General features: G+C 29.2%; 1 protein-coding gene across 1 annotated transcript in view; it reads left to right on the top strand.

Moving 5' to 3' along the window:
- The window catches only part of LOC145256365 (cytochrome c1, heme protein, mitochondrial-like), a 41,624-nt gene that overhangs the window by 22,312 nt on the left and 589 nt on the right, over positions 1-18,723 (top strand). The window contains exons 3-7 of the mRNA XM_080115230.1: positions 1,486-1,634; positions 2,532-2,658; positions 5,859-6,029; positions 8,580-8,727; positions 11,514-11,614. Of these exons, the coding sequence (XP_079971356.1) occupies positions 1,486-1,634; positions 2,532-2,658; positions 5,859-6,029; positions 8,580-8,727; positions 11,514-11,614 (696 nt within the window). The remainder of the gene's footprint in view (positions 1-1,485; positions 1,635-2,531; positions 2,659-5,858; positions 6,030-8,579; positions 8,728-11,513; positions 11,615-18,723) is intronic.

The following is an 18,723-nucleotide window of genomic DNA, read 5'->3' as shown; positions in this document are numbered from 1 at the left end:
TTAAAGAGTGTACAGTAGAAATTGGTCAATATAGTAATCATTAGTAATGAGAATTTGGTAAATTTGATAACTTATATGGAACGGCCCATCAAGAACTTATTTACTTTAGACTTGAACACAACCATATTGTAGTCAGCCGGAAAGCAGGAAAACGGAAGATAATTCCACAGGCGTGCAGTTCTAAGAAAGAAGCTTTGTTCATGGAATCTACGTTTAGGTTTAGGCACCAAATGAACATGTCTCAGCTCATACAAACATTTTTGGTCAAAATAAGCATTATCAACACTTTTGTGAATCAACACAACGTAAAACAAGTGTATTTATACCAGTAATGTAAAAAATGTTCCGTTCTGGTGGCGATGAAGTCACTAATGGTGTTTTTGATATCGCTTAGGTTTTTGAAGCATTTCTCACGCAGAAAATTGTCGAGATGCTAAAAATGTAGTAGTCGGTAGGTGAGAGGTCTGGAGAGTATGGCAGATGAGGTAGTGTTTCATAGCCCAATTTGTTCAACTTCTGCAGGGTCAGTTTATCAACGTGCAGTTGGGCATTGTCAGGGAGGAGAATTGGGCCTTTTCCATTGACTAATGCTCGGTATTGCTGTCTTCATTTATTTGTTGACAGTACTTCTCTGCTGTAATGGTTTCGTCTGCATTCAAAAAACTAATGGATGAGATTGGTCGCAGACCACCTTATAGTCAGCATGACCTTCTTTTAGTGCAACTCTGGCTTCAGAAAGTGTTGTGGAGCTTTGTTGGTGTTTAATCATTGAGCTGAGCATCGCCAGTTGTCATAAAGAACCCACTTTTCATCACAAGTCACAATGCGGATGAGAAATGGGTTCTTGTTGCGTAAAAGAAGGGGAGATAACACTTCATAATGATGTTTTTTTTTTGTTTTTTGGTTGTTCAATTCATGAGGCACCCATTTATCAAGTTTGTCTTTCCAATCTCTTTCAAGTAGTTGGAAATCGTTGTATACATTACGTCTAATTCAGAAGCAAGTTCGCGAACAGATTGGCTTCAACTAAGGCTCTTTATTCATCATTGTCAACATCCAATCGCCGACCACTACACTCATCATCTTCAAGATTCTTGTCACTGCCACAAATTTTCTTAAACCACCATTGTGCTGTGCATTCAGTAGTGCTTTCTGAACCAAAGCTGCTTTTTGGCCTAGCTTGAATTGAAATAAGAAAATTGTATGAATGTTTTTTTCTTCCATCTTGTATTCAACATTCTGAAAAGAAGACATAATTGTTTTAAAACGATTGTTATTTAAACAATTAGAGGGAAAAATGCCCTTTAAAATTATATATAAAGTAAACATTATTATAACGAAAACTTACTTGAAAGTACATCATTTGAAATCAAAATTAAAAATTCTGCAAGACCTTTCTTATCAACCTAATAGACATTTCAGGTAACATCATGTATAAAGAATCAAAGACAGAATATTTATTTATTTTATTCTTTTATTTTCTAGGCATATTCCCTCTTGGGTTTAGCAGGATTATCAGGAGCAAGTTATGCACTCATTTTAGATCAAGCTGTATTGGCTTCTGATTTGACCCTTCATCCACCAGCCTATGCATGGAAGCATTCAGGTGTATTTCAGTCTTTTGACCATGCCAGGTATAAACACATTTATTTATTATTAAAATGTCTATAGCATTTTGACCATTGATCTGTTTTGTTATTTTTAACAAGTTTTCTTGTCTGTTTTTTTTTTTTTATATATATATCAAGGCTTAAAAAAATTTAGAAACCTAGTACTTTCAGTTCTGCCACAAATCATTCTCAGGGTATTTATCTGTTTTGACACGTTTTATTCATTTTAGGTTAATATCTTGGAGATGATTTTCAGCAAAATTCAAACAATATGTATATTATTTATCGATAAACTTAAATACCCTTTGGGATAATGTAACTCCCATAATGACTTTGAAACAGATAGTGACATTGGTTACATAGCCACTACCCTATCCTGCTGCCTTACCATGCATAATTGTAGATTCCAATGCAATTTTTCAACATTTACCAAAAAAAAAAAGAAAAGAAAACTACCCCCTTCGACGTAAAAAAAATCTTAGTCTATAACACAAAAATAATACATTAAGAAACAAATTTTAAAACGTTAAAAATACTTGAAGCCATCTACATAATAACCCAAAACCTGAAATTAACCAAGTCACATTTCAAACAAGTCAAAACATTCTTAAATGCCTGTCATAAACACCCACCTCTCCTATGCGATCCAATTATTGACTCCAGAATTTAGGTTCACCAGTGGCCTCAAAAACACCGCAGCACCAGCAGCCTATGAATACTGACCATTGCTGCTACTAATAATTTTTTTCTCTCGTCGGTCCTTCTCAGCACATTATTTGACTCTAACCTGAAATAATTGTTACTTTTTGACATATCAACACACTTAAACTGAAAATTGACTTTTACAATATTTTTGCTTGTTAAATTTTGTAAAGTTTGTTGTTCTGTTTTTTTTTAAAAAATGTATTTTTATCTTACTAGTATACGTCGTGGCTATCAAGTTTACAAACAAGTGTGTGCCGCTTGCCACAGTATGCGTTACTTATGCTATCGTAACTTGGTTGGGGTTTCTCATACAGAAGATGAAGCCCGTGTCGAGGCTGAAGAGGTAAATATACACAACATGGATTTTAATTCAATCATACTTTTTTACTTACAATCAAAAAGTGCAGCCATGATCCGTTTGGAAATTTTATCTATTTGCTTCTACAATGAAGTTCATTGGCCAATCAAAACTTCTGTGAGGTTGAACATAGTCTCTATATTAATACAATTCTCAGACAAGATCTTATGCATATATTTTTTTTGTTTGTTTCATGTTTTTGATAAATAAATAAACTTATGTTTTTTATTATATATTGAAGCCAAAAATAAAATAAAGGGAAACTAAAACAGTATTTTTTTAAACCAATTTAAAAGGAGGTGGGGTATGCTTCCTATGACCACATATTTTTTCTAGACTGAGAGCATTATATAATTGTGAAAGAATTACATTACAATACATAGTTGAAGCAAAATAAATTGTTTTAGACTATTCAAATAATTTATTAAAATGCAGTCTTAAGTCAGTGAAATTACAGTATTTATTTTTTTAAGCAGGTAATTTTATATTTTCTGCATAATGTATTTAATGAATATTATTGAATTAGAAAAGGCAGTTCTTGTCCAGAATTTGCTTTATATTAAAAAACAAAAAATAAGAAAAATCTATATGATGTACGTACCCTTGACAAAACAAAAATACCATATTCCAAAAATCACATAAATTAATCAAATTGTTTTATTTTTATAAAGAAAATCAGTCTTAAGCGATTAATGGCAATTATTAGGCATCACAACGAAATCTACTAAGTATGACTAAGTGTTGAATTATCTCCCTTTCTTGAGATTTTTCTTTTTTCAAAATGGTGAGCATCACAGTTATTCCTCGGGTATTCCTAAAATTTGATTTTCTTTTAATAAAACTAATTGATCAGTTTATGATTTTTGGAATATGATGTTTTCATTGTGTCATAGCTATGTACATCATGCAAACTTTCCTTTATTTTTGTTTTTAATAAAGGGTGAATTCTGGACAAGAATAGAAAAGGCTTTTCAAAACAAAATATGCCTCAAATATAAAATGGTTTATTAAAAATAAAATAAAAAATGCATACACGTTGTACAAGTTGTCTGAATGTTGATGAACTGGTCTACTTTAACTAATGCTGTAAATGATTATATACATTCTAGAATGACCTATTGTAAGAGGAGTGTTAGTAACTCTTTTCAACATATGGAAACAAGCAAAAACTAAAATCACATTTTAAAACCTGAAACCAAATAATGATCAGAACAGATTGTATACTTTGCTCCTATTCAAAAGATCAAGAATCTGGTACTCATTCATCAATTTAATTTTGGGATGTTGTAATTCTTTGTTTGTTTGATTTTCTTGGGAAACACTAGTCGTTTCTAAAATATTATATACTGTTCTTTAAAAAAAAAAAAAAATGAGTACTCCTTTATCTTTGTGACTTGACACTTTAAATATTTAAATTTTAATAAGCAAATCATGACAATAATTACAAACAATGGTTCTTTTCAAAAGAATTTTGGTTGCAAATTTTTCATTCAAACTTGTGTAAAATTATTATTGCCAGCATTTGTAAATCAGCTCCTATGAGTTGGTTAAATGAAAATCATGAAATATGTACATCTGATTTTTACTGGATAATTCTCCTATTTTTATCTCAATAAAATTGGCTTTAGTGAATTATTTTTCCAAAAAATGCTAGAGTAAAATTAAACTTTGCAAAAATAAAAATGATCCATTATTCATGAACAATCGGTATTAGATATCAATTAATTCTATTTTCTTTAAATTTCAGTTTCTTTGGAGTATTTTAAAGGGTTTTAGGCATAATATGGACACAACCTCCCGTTTATAAATTCAAATATTTCAGATTTGCATTAAATTGGAGCTATAATCATTCAATGCCGATTAAACAAAATTTCCAGAATTTAAATTTCTGAAGCTAAAGCCTTAAATTGTAGGGATTTTCTAGAATCAAAACCATGTAAAGGATTAGGATCAAAACTGGAATAAGGATTCTAGACAAAGATATATTTGGATTTTAATCCTATGGGGGACATAAATTGGTGAAAAACATCTCTTTGGCAAATTAATTTTTTCCATACCAGAACATTGAAATATAAAATCTTTTTTAAATAATAAAAAAAAAAAAATACAACATTCCTTTTTGACAAATAGTTACAAAAATTAATTTTAACTATTTCAAAAGTTTTGGAACTCCACTTAAAAACAAATTTCCAGTTTTTTCATTATTTTGTTACATTTTGTGACCAAGGTGGAAGATCGCTTGAAATATTAAAATAAAATATTAAATATCAAAAGCAACATCATTTTTATGCTTCGTACACCTCCATAATCTTGAAAAAAAATATCTATACTATTATATAAAAGGAATTTGGCTGTGAGTTCCCTATGGACTCGAAAACGGCCGAGTCGATTTTTATGAAATTTCACACAAAGTATTTGATGTGCCTGGCAGTGTTCTTTGATAGGTTTTGTGTCAGAATGTCTTCGATAAGTATCGATAATCGTAATGATCCGATCAAAGAAGTAACAGCCAATTTTGATGAATTTTGATCTTACACACAAGTGCATTTGAGAAGTTTTATTATCAAACAAGCCGTAGGTTGTTGGATATGACATGGGCACATTCAAATGAATGTTTCTGTTTAAAGCACAATTGAAACATGGTGCATATTAAACTTTAATGCAAGCCATTATATATATAAAAAAAATAATTCTATAGAATCAACAGTAGGTTCTCTACAGTGCAATGTAGACTACAATATATTGTGGACTTAGTCACTGCAAGAGGCATGTGAAGCTTCCTCCAGGTGCATTATGATGGGTCCCCAATTAGAGCAGGCAATCAGTTGATTTGATTGAAAAATGGGCTATTCCACCGATTTTGTTGACAATTAAAATATAGGAGTGTGAAAAGTTTGTTGATCATCATTCAATCCCGGGCAACATTGAGTCACCCTGCTAGTATGAAAGAATGAACAAGAGCAGGTATCGATACAATGTTTTTATTCAAACTGCAGATTTAGCAATGGGAATGTGATTTCTAACATAATCTTGACAGACTAACCGATGGCAGTCGCTTACAAAGATTCTTGAATACAAGAAAACTAAATATTTTTTTATATATTTCAAAGCAAAAATGAAAGTTTATTCGAGATGAAAATAACTCAATAACGTTTTCTTATTTTATGTAATGCTTTTTTTTTCAGGTGATGGTTGTAGATGGACCTGATGATGATGGTAACATGTATGAACGTCCTGGCAAACTTTCTGACAGATTTCCTAAACCATATGCAAATGATGAGGCAGCGAGAGCAGCAAACAATGGTGCTCTGCCTCCTGACTTGACTTATATCACCTCCGCAAGGCATGGAGGAGAGGTATGTGATTTTTTTTACCAAATTCAAAATTGTTTTCGGCTTCCGCCTTTTTTTACTTTGATCATTGTCCTTAAAATCTCAATTTTTATTTGAATATTCAGACTTGAAGTTGATAAAATATTATGTTATGAAACCTTATATTGCTCTAATGCTATTCAGTAAGGATGTCTGGACATATTGGCTCCTTGACCTAAAATGCACCAAATATTGATGTTATTACTTGTTTTTCCTTTCCTTTTGCAAAATTCAATCGTGTTCTGCAAATCCAAAACAATTTTTTTTCTATAAAACAACCAAACCAAACACGGTGAATAAATATCTGATGATATAAAGAATGATATAAATTTCAAAATTACTGGATTCGTCATTAAATAACGTGAAACGTTTTTGTAAAACAAAACAAATCAACCAAACCTTATGTTGCAGATATGTCAATAAAAAACTGAGAAAATGATAGTTTCAATAATGTCTGTTTTCTGTGTAATTTCATTAGAAAAAAAAAATAATTGACAGCATGCTCTCAACATTTTACTTTCGTTCTATTTGTTGCCAACCACCATCCTGTTCTCTCACCGACAGCTTTTTTTTATAACCTCTTTTTAGGGCAGCTAATTCATTGGTATTTAAATCAATGAATATCAAACTACACACTTCCATGATCCTTAAAGACTATCTCACATAAACCCGTGCCCAGATAGACACTTGCATCCCCAGGGCTTCAAAACACAGCTAGCACTCACTACACGGCCAGACACAACTAGCCCTTCAAACACGGCTAAACACAACTAGCCCACACAACACAATGACATCAATTCGTAAAGAAAAAACGTCTAGCTTGAATTGTAACTTAAATTCTCGTTATAACTTAATGACGCATGTCTCAAAAATCCAACCCAAACAGGGCTCTACGGCCAAATTTATTTTTAGTTGACCTTTGACAACTAAATATTTTTGTTTACTAGCCAAATAGAAAAGTTACTAGCCAAACTCACATGATTTTTAGAATATGACAAGTATGTACATCATAAAGATTTTTTGTATTTTTTTAATAAATGTAATTCTAAATATACACTGAATTTTAGGTTGATACTTGAAAATATAAACATTCGAATTTCCTCAGGTATTTTTTTAAACAGCCTTTGTTAAAAAAAAGTATATTGTTTTGTTAAACCTTTTATTGTTTAAAATGATTTGACTTTGCTTGTTTCATTAAAAAAAAAGTTGAAAATATATTTTTCACTCTGTAGTGAGCGTTGCAAGAATGTCGGTGAAAGAAATAAACTTGCAAAAAGATAACCGTTTCATCATTTCTAGTCGCCACTTTGAAAAATCACTCGCAATGTAGAGCCCTGCCAAATCATATTTTAATCTCTCCATTTCACCACAATGAGGATTTTCATAAAGTCCAACCCAAATTGTATTTTATTCGCTCCATTTCACAACAACGATGCTTTTCATAATGTCCCACCTGAATTGTATTTTTATCTCGCCATTTCATTTTCACAAAATCCAACTCTCACATCGATTGTATCAACTTTACATTTCTATCGAAATAGCTTGTAATCTCATGAGAAAAAAAAGTAATTGACAGCATGCTCATGATATTTTACATTTATCTTGTTCTACCCACCACCACCACCATTTGAAAATTGTTGAAAATCAAAATCAGTTCCTCTAAAGAAAGGAACATTTGAACACAAATACAAAATATTTGTCCAGGAAGTAAAACAATATTGTAAAACAGAATTATTTGTTATATTAAAATCAAAACAATCATTGAATTAAAAAAATAAATAATAGTTAATTATTGTGTTTTTATTTTGGTTTTGTTTTTTTGTTTTTTTCAAAACTAATATGCAAATTAATTAACATTATGACTGATATTGTATATTTATAAGCAGTACATAAAAATGAGCATTTTGCCTTTACTGTTTTAGTGTATGAGATGGACTCAATTTTTCCATTTATTTATTTAGATATTTTAGAAGTCTGCATGTTGTCTGTTTGCAACACAGGCAACACGTGGACTTTTTACTGATTTTTTTTTTTCTTCGGTTTAACATCATGGCAAGAAAGAAAAAGAAAAAAATTGTATGAAATTCTGAGGAAGGAGTATGACTCCGAAATATTGATTTTAAACAAATATAGTATATTTTTTTTAATATTGCATTGTAATTTGACTTTCAAACATCTCTCATAGGTATTTTATTTTAAAATTCAATCAACGCTTCTATCACGGAATTCACAACCCTTACTTTAATATTGCAATATAGCATTTCAAAATAACACAGCAGACAGACAACATGCAGACATTTTACTAAATGATTTTTTTTTTTTTCGAATTTAACATCATGGCAAGAAAGAAGAAAAAAAGAAGAAAGATATGTATAAAATTCTGAGGAAGGAGTATAACTCCAAAATATTAATTTTAAACAAATAAATATTTGTTTATTTTTCATAATATTGCGTTGTAATTTGGTTTTCAAACGTATCTCATACATATTTTATTTTAAGATAACTTTTCAATTTTGAATTATTTTACTCTTTTAGGATTACATCTTTTCTATTTTATGTGGTTACTGTGACGCGCCAGCTGGTGTCACTATACAAGAAGGAACCTATTACAATCCTTATTTTGCTGGTGGAGCTATTGGTATGGCACAGGCCTTGTATAATGAAATTATAGAGTATGATGATGGTAAGTCATTCTCTCTCTCATGATTTTGCATAAAAAGTTTGAGGTAGCCAACAACCTGATTCTTTTCTCTTTTTTTCTTTCTATTTTCCTTTTTCATCTCTTGTTTTTCTCTTTGTTGTTCTTGGCCTTCGGGTCGGGATCGAGGTGTGGTATCTGTTCCGGCAGATGCTGCACTTAAGATGATTTGTACCAGTCAGTGGAGGGGAGGCCCTCTATACTGGGACAATTATTATTTTTTGGTAACCAGAGTGACCCCTTTTAGGGGAGCTGGTTTTTACCTCACATTAAAAACGGCCTTGTGCCTAATTTGCTCAGTGGGGGAGCAAATAAATACCATCTCTTGTTTTTCTCTTTTGTTCACTTTTCTCTTTCTTTGTTATCTATATTTTTTAAGATTGAAATTTGGATGGTATATTTTTTTTAAAACAAACATAGACATGTGCAGAATTAACTCTAGTTTTATGAAGTAGAATTATATGCCCTATGGGCCCAAATTCTAGTATATATTGAATTACTTTTAATGCCAATATGTAGTTGAAGCAAAATAAATTAATTTGAACTATTAAAATAATTCTCAATGCTGTTGATAATGTTGACTCATTTATTTATTTTGGTGCAGCTACACTATAATAGCAAAATTTGGGGGAGGGAAAAATCAGTTAAAAAGAAAACATGGTATCTACTGACCTTTTGTGTGAAGTTCAACTACTTAATTGGCATGTCAGAAGTACTTAAATATTACTGCATTATTAAAAAAAGATTGTATTGTGACAGACAAAACCTGTATTTATATAAGATAATGTTCGTCTTGGAGAAATGAATTATAAAAAAACTTTATTTATGCTTCCTCCCTCCTTTAAATAGAATAAGTTTATTTCTTTGCAATCTTGCCAAAAGAATGGCTGTTTCTCTGAACAATAGAGAGAGGTTCTCTGGGGCAGTTATTAGCAACCTTATCTTCCTTTTTCAAAATAGCAGTCCTCAGGCAAGGTTATGCAGAAATGTTTTTTTTTAGACCTGAGAACTCCCTAAATATCGACAGATATTTGAAAAACATTTGTCTTCGCATGCTGCCAAGAAACTTCTGGATCAACCTATTATATAGCAGAATATGTGTATATATTTATGTGTTCATACATGCTGTCTACATTCATATATACTTGTATCACCATCCGTATTGATTCTAGAGTATTGAGTGTGATTACATCTAGTGTACTAATGTGAAAAACATGTGAGGCATTTGTGAAGCTGTAATGCCAAATAACCTCTATTTTCTTGATAACCAACATGATTTTCACATAGTTTCCTTTACCTTTTGGCTAAGAGGGAAGTGTCAGTTTGTTTGTAATGTTCTCTTTCAGTATGTACAGTGTTCCATCGAGTGAATGGCTGAGTGTGGGCAAGTGTATATATATTCAATAAAAAGTTCACCAAACATGGACAATAATGTACAAGGACAGTTCTTTTTAACAAATGGACAAATAACATTTTTCTGTGGGGATACATTAGACCAAAAAAGAGAACATACCTTCTTCCATCTGTTGGTTTTGACTGATAGTCTGTAAAAGTTGTAATGAAGATTTCTTCCATCCCATGGAATGACAATTGATACTTTGATTATATTTCATGCAACTTTATTTCCTGACATTGCCTCATCTTGTAATTGTACATTTTTATTGGTCTCTACATTTTGCTATAATTTATCTGTTAGTTTTCATGGACCTCTAGAAACAAAATCTCTTGCAATAACTCCCATTCGCCTTCTAACCTCTCTGACTGACTAACATGTATATATAAAAACTATCCCTTTGTTTGTTCACCTCTCTGACGTCAGAGGTCAGTCTTATTGTTATTGTAAATCAAGTTTTCTTTATTTATCTACATTCCAATCTGGTTATTTATATTAAATTTCATTAAATTTCATTACGACTCAAACTAATTGTTTTAGTTTCCAATATTCCTTTTTGTTATCAACATTTACTCTGAATATTTCCTATTTCATAACATCTACATTTCTATACGATAATAATAATTTCCTTGCTTAGGTGGCTCAGCAGTGCGAATATATAACAAACCAAAAACCATGAATAAATATTTGATGATATAAAGAACTTGAAACATAAAAACTTAAATTACTGGATTCAGCATAACATGACGAAAAGGGGTTGATATGCCATAGAACAAAACAACCAAAAAAAATGGAAATTGAACCAAATAATAACATCTAGAGTTTGTATTTTTTTTGTATATCTTTTGGAAATTATTGTACACATTTAATGGAGGCTGATTAGAATTCAGATGGGGAGGAAGTATATTTGAATGGCAAGGATATTGTGGTTCAGAACTTTGTGTGATTACAAGAGTTAAAAGTGGATAAAGTTTATTGAACTTCTGCCATTACTAACCAGCTTACTTAGCATTGTCGACAAAGGAAAGAATCAATTATGCATGAGTTTGCAGTCTGATTTATGTATCAAAGTGAAGACTGGTCATAAGTGTTGCATGGAGAGAAATGAATTGAAAATTATAAGATGAATTTATTATGTGCATTTTAAAGGTAGAGAAAGGTTAAATCTTGACAGTATGAGGAGATGTATGCAGAATAGGAGACTGTTAGTTTGATCACATTGAAAGAATGGATGAGAGCGCTTGGATTAGTAAATGTAAGAGTTTTTTATTATTATTACTATATATATATATATATATATATATATATATATAAAATGTTTACTAATTAATAGTTTCTGTATTCTAGATTCATTATTATTGCTTTTCTTTATGATCAGGTACCCCAGCAACTCAGAGTCAGTTGGCTATGGATGTGGTGACATTTTTAAAATGGGCAGCCGAACCCGAACATGATCAACGTAAAAAGATGGCATTGAAGGTTAGTAAAAATTTGTTTTATTTTAACACAGTTTCATATAAAACTTTTAATATTAATGTATATATTCTTTGTGGATAACTCAAACAATATCAATGCGTCACCACTTCATTTTGTGTCCATTTGGTTTCTCATACAACTATGTATGCCAATTCCTGAACTTCATTGGCATCTAGTGACTGGTAGAATCAAGCATAGCAACAGGCATATTTGTAGTTGGTGCTTTTCATCTAATATAGCACTCTTTTGCGATTTGGTTCATCTCATCACGTGGGTTGACAACAAGGTCATATGTGCATCTCATCACACACCTCTATTAGTGACACATGCCTCTAGATCATCTAGAAGCGATTCTGTATTTACCTATCTCATCTATCGGATTGTGCTTGCTGTTCATCATAGAGCACATGTATATAAACTGATTGACATGAATAGCATCATTAATATGAAAAACATGTGAAGCATTTGTGAAGCTGCAATGCCAAATAACCTCCATTTTCTTGATGACCAACGTGATTTTCACATAGTTTCCTTGACTTTTTGGCTAAGAGAAGTGTAATCTCAGTTCTGATACTACACTTCATCTGTTGCTGTCCTCAATCAGTGAAGGAGAAATCCTTCTAGACTAAGGCTATTTTAACTTTTGTCGAAATCCAGAGTACTTGGTTTGTGGGTGAGTTGTACTTTCCTTAAATTTAAAAATGATCTTGTGGTTAACTCTGCCTTCTTGGGGAGGGAAGTAAATAATGGCGAGTAAAATTGCACACCTGTAATCATCACCATGCAACACACAAGCCATTGTAACTAATAACAATTTATAAATTAGATTGAACAATTAAGCAAAAAAAAAAATCATATCTAATAAATTCCAAATTAAAAAAAAATCATATCTAATAAATTCCAAATTAAAAAAACATCATATCTAATAAATTCCAAATTAAAAAAAAATCATATCTAATAAATTCCAAATTAAAAAAAAAATCATATCTAATAAATTCCAAATTAAAAAAAAAAATCATATCTAATAAATTCCAAATTAAAAAAAAAAATCATATCTAATAAATTCCAAATTAAAAAAAAAATCATATCTAATAAATTCCAAATTAAAAAAACATCATATCCAATAAATTCCAAATTAAAAAAAAAAATCATATCTAATAAATTCCAAATTAAAAAAAAATCATATCTAATAAATTCCAAATTAAAAAAAAAAATCATATCTAATAAATTCCAAATTAAAAAAACATCATATCTAATAAATTCCAAATTAAAAAAAAAAATCATATCTAATAAATTCCAAATTAAAAAAAAATCATATCTAATAAATTCCAAATTAAAAAAAAAAATCATATCTAATAAATTCCAAATTAAAAAAACATCATATCTAATAAATTCCAAATTAAAAAAACATCATATCTAATAAATTCCAAATTAAAAAAAAATCATATCTAATAAATTCCAATTTTAAAAAAAATCATATCTAATAAATTCCAAATTAAAAAAAAAAATCATATCTAATAAATTCCAAATTAAAAAAAATCATATCTAATAAATTCCAAATTAAAAAAAAATCATATCTAATAAATTCCAAATTAAAAAAACATCATATCTAATAAATTCCAAATTAAAAAAAAAAATCATATCTAATAAATTCCAAATTAAAAAAAAATCATATCTAATACATTCCAAATTAAAAAAAAAAATCATATCTAATAAATTCCAAATTAAAAAAAATCATATCTAATAAATTTTAAATTAAAAAAAAAATCATATCTAATAAATTTTAAATTAAAAAAAAAATCATATCTAATAAATTTCAAATTAAAAAAAATCATATCTAATAAATTCCAAATTAAAAAAAATCATATCTAATAAATTTTAAATTAAAAAAAAAATCATATCTAATAAATTCCAAATTAAAAAAAATCATATCTAATAAATTTTAAATTAAAAAAAAATCATATCTAATAAATTCCAAATTAAAAAAAAATCAGATCTAATAAATTCCAAATTAAAAAAAAATCAGATCTAATAAATTCCAAATTAAAAAAAAATCGGGTTTGCATTACTGTACACATAGATTTGAAAAAGTTGTCAAAAACAAATATATAACAAATAAATGTTATCAAAGGCAAGATAAGTTACTTTTCTACCTAACTGGATATATTTTTTGTGTTTTTATTCAATGTAACATGTTTATTCAGCTCGAAAAACATGCAGTGTTTACCGATGTATTGGAAAATTCAAAATGGCGCCCGATACTCTCTTTAACACGGTAAGTTCAGGAAAAGATGTTATAAATAATAAACTAGACAAAATACTGTTAGAAATTTGCTCATTATATGTTACCGTGACATAAGTTGACATATATTCGGTATTTTTTTAATAGTATTTTGTCTAGTTTATTATTTATAACACTTTTTCCCAAACTTATCATGTTAAAGAGAGTGTTGGGCGCCATTTTGAATTTTCAAATACATCGGTAAACACTGCATGTTTTTCGAGCTGAATAAACATGTTACATTGAATAAAAACAAAAAAAATGTATCCAGTTTGGTAGAAAAGTAAGTTATCTTGCCTTTGATAATATTTATTTGTTATATATTTGTTTTTTGACAACTTTTTCGAATCTGTGTACAGTAATACAAACCCAAAAAAATCATATCTAATAAATTCCAAATTAAAAAAAATATATCTAATAAATTCCAAATTAAAAAAAATATGTCTAATAAATTCAAAATTAAAAAATTATATCTAATAAATTAAAAATTAAAAAATCATATCTAATAAATTCCAAATTAAAAAATCATATCTAATAAATTCCAAATTAAAAAATCATATCTAATAAATTCCAAATTAAAAAATCATATCTAATAAATTAAAAATTAAAAAATTATATCTAATAAATTAAAAATTAAAAAATCATATCTAATAAATTCCAAATTAAAAAAAAAAATCATATCTAATAAATTCCAAATTAAAAAATCATATCTAATAAATTCCAAATTAAAAAATCATATCTAATAAATTCCAAATTAAAAAATCATATCTAATAAATTCCAAATTAAAAAATCATATCTAATAAATTCCAAATTAAAAAATCATATCTAATAAATTCCAAATTAAAAAAAAAATCATATCTAATAAATTCCAAATAAAAAAATCATATCTAATAAATTCCAAATTAAAAAATCATATCTAATAAATTCCAAATTAAAAAATCATATCTAAAAAATTCCAAATAAAAAAATCATATCTAATAAATTCCAAATAAAAAAATCATATCTAATAAATTCCAAATAAAAAAATCATATCTAATAAATTCCAAATTAAAAAATCATATCTAATAAATTCCAAATTAAAAAATCATATCTAATAAATTCCAAATTAAAAAATCATATCTAATAAATTCCAAATTAAAAAATCATATCTAATAAATTCCAAATTAAAAAATCATATCTAATAAATTCCAAATTAAAAAATCATATCTAATAAATTCCAAATTAAAAAATCATATCTAATAAATTCCAAATTAAAAAAAAAATCATATCTAATAAATTCCAAATTTAAAAAAACATCATATGTAATAAATTCCAAATTTAAAAAAACATCATATCTAATAAATTCCAAATTTTAAAAAAACATCATATCTAATAAATTCCAAATTTAAAAAAAAAACAACAGAGAACATCAATAGGTGCAGTAAACACTTTTTAAGTTACAATTTAGCATTTAAAGAATATCAGAATTGTGTGTGTTTACACAACACCTGTTGATGATAGTATTGCTTTTATTTTCATATATTTTGCTTAAAGTTATGGCATTACAAGCAATTCAAGTGACAACCATTTAATGAATTCTCTTTTTTACTTGATGTTACGATCGTTTTTCTGGGAGAGTTTCTTGCTTTGTTAAAGCCTTTTCAGTTGTTTGGGGGTATGCATAAACAGTAAAATGTCCCTTACATCAAGGATGAGCCAAAGGGTTGATACAGCATTGGGACGATATGTCGTTGACTACATCTGTTGGTCAGTCTTCTAATCTGGTCTTTTTGGTGTTAAGTATCCTTAATGGCAGGGACCGTTCTGCCTGAATTGAACGCTTACACCATAATATTTTGGTCGTCGTGATTGAACAACTCTGCGTTCAAACGAAAAGTTAGAGATTTTCTTGTCTTGGTAGTCAAGCCAAATTTCGTAATTCGAACCATCAACTTAGCTTTGAATGTAAATAAGCAAACACTATGATTCATACTGGTTGGATCAGATCAGCAGTTTTTAAAGGTAGTCATGTGGGGCTGAACTTTATAAGAGTTATTTTTAGAATGGCATCATGGCAACCCATTCAACTCTCTAGACAATGTCTGAGTTATTTTTAGTACACTAACAAAAACCTACAATTTGATTAATGGATCCCGTTTAGCATGGCATGACAGAGGACCACAAGGTGTCCAAAAAAGTTTAAAAAAAAAAAAAAAAAAAAAAAAAACAGGTCTGTAATGTGAAACAAAGTGGACTTACTCCGGGATAGCACTCATTAATTGCGTGAAACAAAAAAAATGGATTTTTGTTTCTAAATGCTTTGCACAACACTAAACCAGTTATTTGACAGTAAAGAAGGAATGGAAATTCTTTTACCATTGGATGAAAAGAGAAATGAAAGCAGAAAAATTGTATAAATGATGACTGAATTTAAAAAGGTACTGATAGAAAAATTGAAAGAGAAGTGCATGTGTCAATCTTTGCAAAGAAATATGATCTGGCAAAATCAACTATAAACTATTTTAAAGCATAAAGGATTCTATTAGAGCTAGTGATGGAGCTAAAGGTGTGGCCACAATTACTAAACAAAGGCCACAAATATTAAAGGGAGTAGAAAAGTTAACTCTTACTTACATAAAACAATTGGTGTTAGTTGAAAATATTGAGAGTGAGGAATTAGTGTGCCAAAAAGTGAAAGATATTTACAATGATTTATTGAAATCAAATCCTTCCACAAGTGATGAGAAACTTGAATTTAAAGCAGAGGATGGTTCGAGAAATTTAAAAGAAGCCGTATTTATAGCATCAACCGACATGGAGAGATTACAAGTTCGGATAAAGTATTGGGCAATAGGAAAAAAAAACAAGTTTCATTGGATAAATATTTTAAACATAAAAAACGCCCCATTCAGGAATCATCTTAACCCAAGAAATTTGCCAAAGACAGAACCCCAGATTATGATTTGCCTTCTGTTTTGATGGAAGTGGATTTCCCTTCCAAATAGTAACCTCCCTGTCCTTCTCTGCCTCTTTATCCATCCACTTGCACCAACAGCTGATCATTGCAAGGTAAGAAATAAAAACGGTTTAATTGGAATTACATTTTATTCTCTTAGTGCAGGTATACAGTATATTATTTTAATTATGTGTTTGTTGGTGATTTTCTGTGCAATTAAATGTATAAAATCCTCAAAGTTTGCAAATAAAAAGGGACTTTTAAACCCTGGAACCAATTCTATTTAAGTTAATTTAAAGAGGAAATATTTCGGTTGTCAAACATATAGGTGTTGGAACAAACATCTGGAATGAATTATGATCGAGCACCAAAGTACTACTGGTATTTAACAATGCCGACTCAGGAGAAGTGTGATTGGAGATTGTACTCTCTTGCCACAAAAATTTCACACCCAGGCACCCTTACAGTGGATATCCATAATCTTCCAAGGCTGAAGGAAGCTACCATTACTGTATATAATAAGTGACAGACACATTTTTTTATTGAATAAAATAGAAATGTATTTATTTCAACACTTGTAGGAGCATTTTCACTTGACCCGTTGCCTTCGGAGTCATGAATTCAATTGATTTACAGTGTTTCATTTCTCAAACCAAGAGCTTAGAGAGAGAGAGAGAGAGAGAGAGAGAGAGAGAGAGAGAGAGAAATACATGAATATGTATTTTATTATTAAATTACAACAGATTGTTTTGAATTTAACCTTTTCAGGTGCCTGTGTCATCAACATTATTCTAACCTTTTTCACTCCGTCTGCCATAGCTTTGTCAATGGACAGCTTGAGTCAAGTGAAAGGTTGCTGTATTTGTCATCTGTATAATAGCACATGATGAAACATACCTGTCTCCATTTAAGCACAAGACAAATCTCGTACAAAGCCTACATCATTGTGCCACATAATCATTCACAAAATGATTTAATTTTATTTATACTTATATTTAATGCTTGTTAACATTTCTAAAATATCTCTGCTAGTTTATAAGTGAGTGTATAGTTAATGAGTTAGGTATTTGGATGAATTATTGGGATAAAATTGGATATTATGGCAAGACTCTGAAAATAAGTGTGCCAGAAAGTTGATAATCTTTTTGTATTTTAGGTTTTGTTCTGTTTTGTCTGTAAAAATATTACCGTTGTACATTATTTTATATTTTTACAGTTTTAGATTTTTTTTTTTTTTAATGAATTATATTTTGGTTGATTTTCATGTAATAAAGATGAATTTTATGCTTAGAATAAAGTTTCATTCATTGAGATGTTTATTAAATCAAATAAGGTTTCATTTTGTATCATGAACAATCCTTGTTTTCTGTTTCTGAATTTTTTAGATGAGGATTGATTATTTGGATTCTTCGAACTACTGTTCTCATATTGAGTGTTATTTTCATAATGCAAGGACCCATGATATAGTGGATAAAGTATTTGGTAAAATTCAGTTGTAAAGTTACACAGTTCTGGGGATTGCAGGTTTAATTCTCAGTGCGTGTAACACTTAGAAATACAACTGTGAATTACTTAGAACTTCTATCCAGTCATGGCTGATAAAATGAAAACATGCTACCCCCATGGTTCCGTTTAAAATTTTGTGCAGATTCCAAAGTTCGACAAGATATACCTGAAGAAGGTTGGAAGTTACATTGACTGAAATATTGTGAAAATAACACTCAAGTTTGAAGAATCCAAATAATCTGAAACCTTATCTTTTTTACTTTAACAATGGGTTTGTTAATTACACAAGTTGGCCTTCTTTCCAAATATCAAATATACTGTCAATTTCAAATCTTGTATATATTTTTTTTTATTTGTCTTGTTTCTTGTTAAAAATTATTTTTAAATTT

The sequence above is a fragment of the Euprymna scolopes genome, chromosome 1, assembly GCF_053919585.1.
Source record: "Euprymna scolopes isolate OS-2025 chromosome 1, ASM5391958v1, whole genome shotgun sequence".
NCBI lineage: Eukaryota > Metazoa > Mollusca > Cephalopoda > Sepiida > Sepiolidae > Euprymna > Euprymna scolopes.
This window is presented reverse-complemented; position numbering and strand designations above follow the sequence as displayed.